Source organism: Spea bombifrons, chromosome 9, assembly GCF_027358695.1.
Source record: "Spea bombifrons isolate aSpeBom1 chromosome 9, aSpeBom1.2.pri, whole genome shotgun sequence".
Lineage (NCBI taxonomy): Eukaryota > Metazoa > Chordata > Amphibia > Anura > Pelobatidae > Spea > Spea bombifrons.
In genome coordinates, this window is record NC_071095.1 from 16247741 (window position 1) to 16258123 (window position 10383).

At 56.7% G+C, this 10383-nt stretch overlaps 1 protein-coding gene across 2 annotated transcripts; it reads right to left on the reverse strand.

The window, feature by feature from the left end:
* Positions 1 to 289: 289 nt before the first annotated feature.
* On the reverse strand, positions 290 to 6134 carry CLK2 (CDC like kinase 2). Of its 2 annotated transcripts, none has more exons than XM_053475173.1 (13): positions 5991 to 6134; positions 4996 to 5171; positions 4658 to 4886; positions 3728 to 3821; positions 3332 to 3398; positions 3110 to 3226; positions 2828 to 2994; positions 2482 to 2576; positions 2245 to 2374; positions 2083 to 2165; positions 1140 to 1219; positions 910 to 1000; positions 290 to 825 (listed from the first exon to the last, which is right to left on the reverse strand). In XM_053475173.1, the coding sequence occupies exons 2-13, from the start codon at positions 5169 to 5171 to the stop codon at positions 643 to 645; spliced, it is 1512 nt and encodes a 503-aa protein (XP_053331148.1). In that variant the 5' UTR covers positions 5991 to 6134; the 3' UTR covers positions 290 to 642. The 2 variants fall into 2 exon arrangements, with proteins under 2 accessions (XP_053331148.1, XP_053331147.1); XM_053475172.1 differs by having other exon boundaries at positions 4658 to 4907.
* Between the last annotated feature and the right edge of the window lie 4249 nt (positions 6135 to 10383).

Here is a 10383-nt window from a genome sequence, read left to right on the forward strand (position 1 = left end):
TACGAAGTCAAACTACCCCCGGCCAGGGTATTAGCGCAGATATGGACATGCAGAATGCGGCCTCACCTTAAGAATAGGAAATAGCAGCCGAGAGCGGGTGCTGCAGGGCCACGTTGTGTCATCAAGGGGATGACGGGACCCCTTCCAAACACCTTTAAATCCCCTATAAACGGCTGTAAAGCCAAAAGAGCGCAGCGCTGACCCCATTGCGGTCGACTGGGTTACATATATGGGAGATTTCACTTCCTTTAGAGCGCCCCCTTCCGCCAAATAACGCACATAATCCATACAAAGATATCGGATTTATTTCTCACAAACGCTGTACAAAATAATATAAAAACTCTGGAAGGCGCACAAAAGCATCGACCTCCCCCGAGCAGCGACTCATCCTCCTAACACTGACATCATAAGTTACCGGCAGCGTCCGCGCGGGAAAGCACTTTATTTACACGGCAGACACCCCTCCCCCCCACACACACGCGCTTTACAGGATTTACATCATATATAGAGTTATTCACATATTAACAGCTTCAGTTCATCCGGTTAAAAAACACGAAAGCACCATTCTGAGTGGAAATTCATGTGTTCAGAAGCATCAGTCTGTAAGGGGCCTCTCGGCACACGGTGCCCATCCGGCGTCCCCTATCGGCTGATGTCGCGGCCGGTGCCCCAGTGCTTTGGAGCCGAGTCCATTTTCAAAACATCGAAGAACGGGTGCTTGAGAGACTCTGCCAGCGTGATGCGCTTGGACGGCTCGTACTCCAGCATGCCCTCGATCAGGTCAAACAGCTGGTGATGCTCCTCGGCCTCGGACAGCAAGTACCTCTGCGAGGAGGAGAGGCAGGTTAGCGCGCAGGGCGGGGACCGGGGGGGGGAGGGGGCAGAAGCAGGCGCCCGAGCCTCACTTACCCTCAGCGGTTTGCAGTTTTCTCTGACGTAGCGGCCGGCAGACGTGTTCTCGTCCCAGTCCAGGCGGCCGTGGTAGAAATACTTCTGCTTCCTGCAGGGAGGGCATTAAAGGTACGGCTTACCCCGCGAGGAAAGGACTACAAACACCAAGCCCTGGGGGGTTCTGGGCCTTAAAACGAAGGAGGTCGCGCCTCCAGCTACCCCCGCTTCTTCTAGTTCCAGAAACTCACCTGGTCTTCCGGGTCATTCTTGAGGGAACCGGACCCAGAATACGCTCCATCATGGCCAGATGCTCTCGGTTGTCGTGCGTCTGCACAGAAAAATTTCACAAAGTCTCACCTCTGTGCAACAGCAAGTGCCCCGTAAGCGGCATATAATATAAAACGCGCTTTGTACCGAATAGCAACAGGGTACTTTATACCTGTACTATATACCGGGTACTAACTGGGCACTTTATACCTATACTATATGCCAGGTACTATATACCTGTACTATATACCGGGTACTAACTGGGCACTTTATACCTATACTATATGCCAGGTACTATATACCTGTACTATATACCGGGTACTAACTGGGCACTTTATACCTGTACTATATACCGGGTACTAACTGGGCACTTTATACCTATACTATATGCCAGGTACTATATACCTGTACTATATACCGGGTACTAACTGGGCACTTTATACCTGTACTATATACCGGGTACTAACTGGGCACTTTATACCTATACTATATGCCAGGTACTATATACCGGGCACTTTATACCTATGCTATATACCGGGCACTTTATACCTGTACTATATACCGGGTACTAACTGGGCACTTTATACCTGTACTATATACCGGGTACTAACTGGGCACTTTATACCTATACTATATACCGGGCACTTTATACCTATACTATATGCAAGGTACTATATACCTATACTATATACCAGGTACTATATACCGGGCAGTTTACACCTACGCTATATACCGGGCACTTTATACCTATACTATATGCAAGGTACTATATACCTATACTATATACCAGGTACTATATACCGGGCAGTTTACACCTACGCTATATACCGGGCACTTTATACCTACGCTATATAGCGGGTACTAACTGGGTAGGGTAGTAAGTGGGTACTAAGGGGGTATTTGAAGCCCTTGCGGACGCCTCACCTGGAAGAGGGTGAACCCCACGTAATACTCGAAGATAATGCAGCCGACGCTCCACACATCACATGGCTGGCTCCAGCCGAGCTCTGAGGGAGACACCACGAACAGGGGTCAGTAAAAATACCCCACTGCCACCCTGGAGGAAGCCCCGGACCCAGCACTTACCCAGGATAACCTCAGGGGCTCTGTAGTGCCGCGTCGACACGATGGTGCTGTGGTGCTCGTGATCGAAAGTGGCGCTTCCAAAGTCCACGACGCGGATGTCTGTGCTCTTCACACACCTTTCATCTCTCTTCTTCACGCCACGAGGGAAAGAAGAACAAGAGACCCGACGTTAGCCACATAATCCCGACCCGCCACGAGGGGCAGCCCCTCAGCGTCCCACCAGAACACGGCACGCACCTTGTCCACGTTATAGGCGAGCTCAAAGTCGGAGTTCACAAATAAGATGTTCTCCGGCTTCAGATCCGTGTGAGTCAGTTTATTGTCGTGAAGAACTGAGAACAGAAAAGCAACACGTGAGACCGCGGAGACCTGTGCTGTCACGCGTGCAGCCGGTCAGAGGACACGGTAACCTGCCGCTCTGTCCCTGCATGCACTGGTAGGCGCTGCGGGACTCGGGCGGCAGACAAAAAAGCCACATCATATTAAATACAAAGCCTCCGTGCGGACATCCACAGCCCGCTGCTTACCAACACAACCACCACACAAGCCAAAAGGTGACCGGACACACCGGCAGCAGACTTACATTTCACGGCGTGGCACACCTGGTAGGCCATGTGGCGCACTTGGTGAATTGGATACGGATAGTAACTGTTCTCCTTCAAGAAGTCAAAAGTGCTCAAGCCAAGAAGCTCAAAGGAGATGCACATGTGGCCGTGGAAATCGAACCAGTCAAACATCTGTACGCACAAGCTGCAGGCACAAGGAGCACGCAGGTTACACGCAGGTTACACGCAGGTTACACGCAGGTTACACGCAGGTTACACGCGTTCTTCACGGCCCCCCGCCGGACGGGACACCAACTTACTGCTTGTTCTCCGGGTCCTTCTCATTGATCTTCTCCAGGACGTTAATCTCCAGGCGCGCCGCCTCCTTATACTTCTCAACGTTCTTAATGATTTTTAAAGCGACTCGGGATCCCCCCCTGAAACGACCCGGAGATGGAGAGAAAACCGTTACGTGCCGCGGAAAAGCTCCACCAACCCCCCCCCCCCCCCCCCGGGGAGACAGAGCGCCGGGCGCCACTCACCTCCTGTGATCCACGCACTGGACCACGCGCCCAAACGTGCCTTCGCCCAGCGTGCTCACAATCTCATCTGCGAAGGGAAACAAGACGGGGGGATTAGAGAGAGCCCCCCAACTGCAGACACCGAGCCGGTACAACGCCCGCCGAGCAGTCTGCCAGTTACACTAATCCCTGGCCTCCAGTTACCAAAAGCGCCACGTACGTGGCGGCCTTAAACGTATTAACAGGAGGAAGAAGAAGAAGAAGAGGAGGAAAGGGGGCTTTCGTTTCATGTTGCTTTAAAACTACGTACAAAAAAAAACTAAAAAAAAAACTGAACACAGACAGACAGGCCTGCAGCGCCTCGGGGGAGGGGGGCTTACGACTAGAGAGCTAAATTGTGTTACGATTTGGCTGTACATCTTTCTTGTATCCAGTCGCCGGTGCGATAGATCAGGTGACCCTCCACGTCGTCTTCCACACTCTTGGCACGCCGGCTGCTCTGGCGACTTCGCTGTTGGCACGGGGCCCGTCATTCGCGTCAAAACATCACCATTCACCAGCCAATCAGATTTTCAAACCAGCGTCACAATGGTTGGTTGGTTTGGAAATTCACATTGTTGTTTGAGGTAGGAGGGTGTGCAGTAGATTCCCAGCCAATTCATACGGCACATAGGAATATATAACGATAGGGATATTGCAAGGGAACAAGTCAAGATACAAAATACACGAACGGAGAAAAGAAAAAAACATTCTGCGGTCAGCTGTGCGAGGGGAGCAACACGCGCTCAAGCCAGTAACAAGCCCACCCAACGGCAGCCTACACCACTGTGACACGCGCCACTCTCCCGTCACCCCGGAAACAAGCCGACACCCGGGTCTCTCCGCCTCCTCAACCGCCAGACGCCAGCACCGGACAGGCAGTGACGGCCCCAGCCCAAGGGACCCAGCCGTTACGTGAACAAGAAAACAGGCAGCCCGTTCGGCGGCACCCGGTTGACGTACGAAAGGGTTAAATCCAGCAAGCCAGACCCGCCGTATCTATGGTCACCGTCACGGGGGATTTAAGAGCGGCCGGCCCGTACCACCCAAACCAGGAGGAACGGGACTTAACAGCTAGGAGCCCAGACACGTTTTCCTCCACGTGGCGCCGGGGACTCCAGGTGGGAGCGAGGGAGCGCCTGCCGCATAACCCCACACAGGGGCTACACGTGTATCTGAACCGTTAACACTCCCCCTCGCACTACACAAGGCAGAAGGAAGGGAACGTGCACTTACCCCGTCGTCCAACCTCTGGGGGGGGGGTGAAAAGAGGGGGAGGGGAAGAAACGAGAGCAGCCAGACACTCACCGATGACGAGCGGCTATAAGACCTGCTTCGGCGCTTCCTCCGCTTCTGCTTGCGGCGGCTGCTCTTACAGCTCCGGTAGCTGTCCTCGCGGGAGCGCCGGTAGTCGTAGGAGTGGTTGTAGTCGGCGTCGTAGTAAACCTCGCCTCTGTCCCGGCTGTAATCGTGCCGCCGGTACGTCTCGCAGTAGCGCCGGTCGTAAGCTCTTCTGTCTGGGGATCGGTCATCGTAACTGCGGAGGGGAAACAAGATCCTAATGAGGAAGCGTGAGTGGCGGTTACTCCTTCCACGCGCCCCGTGCCCAGACCCCCCCACGCGCCCCCGTCCCCTCGAGGCTTCACCTGCGTGATCGCTCGTGGTAGCTGTCCATGCGGCGGTGGCGCCGGTTGCGCCCCCTGTCGCCGCTGCTCGTTCGGGATCTGCTTCTTCTCCTCCGGTGCTTGCGGCTTCTGTACCGGTCCCGATAACTGCCGCGGCTGCTCCTCTCCGATGACTGGTACCGTCTGGAGTGCGGCATCTGCGGGGCAAACGGCAACCGGTTACATCCTACTCCGCGGCTAGCACAGCCTTCACCCCGGCGCAAACCCCCCCACCTGACAAAGGATCTCTCCGCCGGCGCAACCTCTCCCCCCGCGCAAACTCCACCCCCCACCGCGCCTGGCACAACCTCCCCCCGGTGCAAACTCCGCCCCCCACCGCACCTGACGCAAGATCTCTCCCCCGGCGTAAACTCTGCCCCCCACCGCACCTGACACAGGATCTCTCCCCCGGCGCAACCTCTCCCCCTACCGCAGCATCTCACCCCTCCCACTGCGCCTGGCGCAACCTCCCACCGGTGCAACCCCCTCACCGCGCCTGGCGCAGGATCCCCCGGCGCAACCTCTCTCCCACAACATGCCAGGCGCAGGATCCATGCAATCAGGGTGACAGCGTTGGCCGTGTTTTCCCGGACACACACAAATACATACAGCTGCCCGGCCCCCATAAAGCGCTGCCCCAAAGTATGGGGAATGTATAAACTCATGGAAGAGAACCAGTCAGTTATACATCCTCCATATTGCAGGGCTGCGCTTTATCCGGTCGGTCAGCAATATGGAAAACACATACGTGGAAAACATGGCGGACGCGGCCCCCCTGCATGTGACGAGCCCCCCGGGGCAGATTGGCGGGGGTAATAACACCAGCTCCGGGTGGTCTCTGCCCAATACGCCAAATAACCCCCACTCCGTGACATTAAGCCCCTTCACCTCCCCGGACGCCATTTTGTCTGAGCTCGAAGGGCAGCCATCTTACAGCCGGGACCCTACGCCTCGCCCTGCCCGGCGACCCATCTCACCGCTCGCGCAGCCAGGCCGGTTCGCTTATCCCACAAGAAGTCCGTGTTTGCGGTCTGTGTGTCCGGGTCTCCTACAAGCTTCTCGCTCCGTCCGCCTCTGCGTCCCGCGCGATCTAGCTCACCGCGGTTACGAGCACGTCGCGATACCCAGGACCCGCCCATCACGCAACAGCGCCTCTTCGTCATCACTGAAGGGGAGCCATCTTAGGTGTGGGCAAAGCTTGGCGGCTGCCAGTACCTAACCCCTGGGCCTGACCGACCACCGGGGACTAAATTTGTGTTGGGAACTATTATACCTCCCAAGTGTCCTGCTTTACTAGGGACAGTCCCCCCCACCCAATCACTGCCTCAGGAAGCCTACATCATGCCCTGTATTGTTAGCCTTAATGGCCCTCGCGCTCTCCCTCCTCCTCATTATTATTATTAAGGCGGTTCGCCCGCACCCGGCGAATATCTGAGTAACAGGATACGTCAGCCATCATCCCGGCCACTCACTCACGACCAGTCTGCACCCCCAGCTTGTGATGTCACGGTAGCTCGTGATGTCACGCTCTCATCAGCTCCCACGCGATTATCGTAACCCCCTCTCACTCAGGGTTTTGTTTGGCGCTTTTACCTCTCCCCCCACTCCTAGATTGTAAGCTCCCGCGGTTTCTGTCCCGTGTTCCCCTGGTACGGCGCTGCAGCATATGTTGGCGCTTGTTTACAATATTTGGAATTATTTATTGGTTTGAGAAGCGCTCCAACCAACAAGATCACAGCGTGAGAGCAGAGAGCGGCACAGCCTGCAGAGAGCGGCAATGAATTAGACGCCGATCCGGCAGATGGGTCACGGGGGTCCGGCGGGTCACGTCGGGCGGGTCACGGGGGTCCGGCGGGTCCCTGCTTCGGGCCAATCCTGTACCTGGCCATGGGCTCGATATTGTCCATCCAGGAGCACTGCATGGAAGAGTTAATGGCGTTAGGGAGGCGACCTTTGCCCCACCATCGCCCACACCGTGCCCTGCGTGGCTACCAACATTCTAACCCATGCGTACATTGTTACTGGTGATGGGCCAGTGCAGGGGGCGGAGCAGCACGGTGATGGGCCAGCACAGGGGACGGAGCTACAGTGACGGGCCAGTGCAGGGGGCGGGGCAACACAGTGACGGGCCAGCGTCGGGCATCCGAAGCTACTAGTAGTCTTTAAAGTGGGGGTGCGGCCTATAATCGGGTTTTAGTGCAGGAATGCGCAATTCTTATCGCCCGACGGCCGGGGCATGTAATTCCAGGCGCCGGGCAGGCAGCAGGGTTAGGATACAGATCCCCCGCAGCGCTACAGGGGACCTGCATCCTACTCTCCGGCAGCCGGTGGTCGTCTGCAACCTCAGCAGCCGGCTCTGTCATAGAAGCCCCAGTGGAACTGCCACCACCGGCCCCGCTAGACACCAGTAGTCTGCATTGGTAAATCGGGGGGGGGGTCAGAGGGGCAGCATATCTGGGGGGGCAGAGGGCCAGAAGAATATCGGGGGGGGGGGCAGAGGGCCAGAAGAATATCGGGGGGGGGGCAGAGGGGCATATCTGTAAGTAAGGTGCATTGAAATGGCTATTGGTTTTCTGTTTGTATGTAACATATGTTGACTAACTGCAAAATAGATACCAAAAATGTAAAAATACGGTGTGTTTGGTAGAATGCTGTTTTACTATTCCACGAATGTGTATTTTCTTTAAAAAAGCACCTTTTAGGGTGCGGCCTATAATCGAGCCAACACGGTATATGAAACATGCACATGAGGGGCTGCGAAGGACTCTCAGTCTCTGCGCGATTCCTGACGCATTCATGCCTGGCAGTGCTGCACCGGAAATGCTCTGCGCTGTGGGCGGGGCTAAGGTCTGGCGGCGCTACAGTCTACACTGCAGGCGGGGTTACAATCTGGCGGCCCTGCGGCCAGGGTTACAGTTTGGTAGGCGGGGTTACAGTCTCACAGGCGGGGTTACAGTCTGGCGGCCCTGTGGGCGGTATTACAGTCTGGAGCCCCCTGTGGGCAGGGTTACAGTCTGGTAGGCGGGGTTACAGTCTGGCGGCCCTGTGGGCGGTATTACAGTCTGGAGCCCCCTGTGGGAAGGGTTACAGTGTGGTAGGCGGGGTTACAGTCTGGCGGCCCTGTGTGCGGGATTACAGTCTGGAGCCCCCTGTGGGCAGGGTTACCGTCTGGTAGGCGGGGTTACAGTCTGGCGGCCCTGTGGGCGGGGTTACAGTCTGGCTGAAGTGCTGCGAGATGCGATTTACCAGCAACGTGGTGACCCGGAGCAGCGAGTTCTGGTACTCGGTGACCGCCTGTAGGTTCTGTCGGAGCCCCTCGAGTTCACCCGCCAGCTCCTCCACGGCCTCCTCCAGATCTGCCGGAGGAAAAAGGCTGAGATGAGTCAAAATCATCGGGGCACCACCCTACAAACAACTGCCTTCCACTAACCCCCAGGTACCCAGCGCTGCCATTACTTGGGGGCACCGCCAGCCTCTATGTTACTGGGGGGGCACCGCCAGCCTCCATGTTACAGGGGGTCACTGTGCAGGTGCCACCAGCCTACATGTTACCGCTAGCCTCCGTGTTACAGGGTTCTCCATGGGCACCGCCAGCCACCATGTTACAGGAAGCACCGTGCGGGCACCGCCAGCCTCCATGTTACAGGGGGCTCCACGAGGGCACCGCCAGCCTCCATGTTACAGGGGGCTCCACGAGGGCACTGGCAGCCTCCATGTTACAGGGGGTCACTGTGCAGGTGAAACCAGCCTACATGTTACCGCTAGCCTCCGTGTTGCAGGGTTCTCCATGGGCACCGCCAGCCTCCATGTTACAGGAAGCACCGTTCGGGCACCGCCAGCCTCCATGTTACAGGGGGCTCCACGAGGGCACTGGCAGCCTCCATGTTACAGGCGGCTCCACGAGGGCACTGGCAGCCTCCATGTTACAGTCGGCTCCACGAGGCCATTGCCAGCATCCATGTTACAGGGGGCTCCACGAGGGCACTGCCAGCCTCCATGTTACAGGGGGTTCCACGAGGGCACTGCCAGCCTCCATGTTACAGGGGGTTCCACGAGGGCACTGCCAGCCTCCATATTACAGGGGGCTCCACGAGGGCATTGCCAGCCTCCATGTTACAGGGGGCTCCACGAGGGCACTGCCAGCCTCCATGTTACAGGGGGTTCCACGAGGGCACTGCCAGCCTCCATGTTACAGGCGGCTCCACGAGGGTATTGCCAGCCTCCATGTTACAGGGGGCTCCATGGGCGCCTGCAGACCAAAATCTCTGACCTGCCATCAATGCCCGCGGGTCTGAGGACTCCATATCTCCGCTGCCTGCGAGCTCAGCGATCAAACTTCCCACCAGCGGCCGACCAATCAGAATCTCCGAGACGACCAGGCGCAGATCGCCCAATCGGAGACCCAGAGGATGTTGCGGTGACGTTGCGCGAGGCGGGGATTTACTGCGGCCATGTTACATGTGGCAGAGATCGCCTTATAAAAGATGCAGCCATCGCCCTCGCAGTGATTGGTTTAGCGAGTAACCGGTACCGCCCAGTGGAGGCGGCGCACCGATACAGACGGCAGAGGGCGCTCTATGTGAAGCAGCAGCTGGCCAGCACGAGCAGCCGTTCAGTGCCTGTAATGTGTCTTCAATAGATACCTGCAAAAAGACGCTGCTCAGCCACTCACTCTCTCCCTGTGTACCTGGCAAGTCCATCTCTCCACCCCTCTTCCCCTTCTTTCCTCTCCTGTGCCCCTCTCCTCTGATGCCCCCCTTGTCCCCTTCTCTTCCTCTGATGCCCTTCTTTCCTCTCCTGTGCCCCTCTCCTCTCTTCGGATGCCCCTCTCTTCCCCCGGTGCCCCTCTCCCATTCCCTGATGCCCTTGTTTGCTGGGTATGAGGGTATCACAGGGTCTTACAGCCCTAAAGCCCCTTAAATAATGTGTATAGAAACAGCCGGCAATGGATTTATACATGAAACAGGACAAATAAACCCGGTATTCTTCTAATAGTCCCGCCACACCTCTGACCACACCACTTGCGTGCATCCCAGCCTCTCTCCATTACCCCACCATCACACTTGGCTCCCAGATTCACCCCAATGGGGTCACCATTAAAAAGGCAGAAGTGACCCCAGGGGTGGTAGGTCCTGGCAGGGTGAAGAGCTGGAACCGCGTCACGGGACGCATGATCATCACATCGTTTAGATAGTAAGCGCTTTATGTTTCACTTTATGCCAACAACATTAAATTGTACAGCGCTGCGGACCATGTATGCTCCCTCCCATGCACGGGCTCTGTCCGCGCCTTCCTTCTGTACGTCTCTTCTCCCCGGGGGCTGCAACCTTCCTGCCATCAGTCATTCTCCTGCCTCTCCTCCCTCTGTGC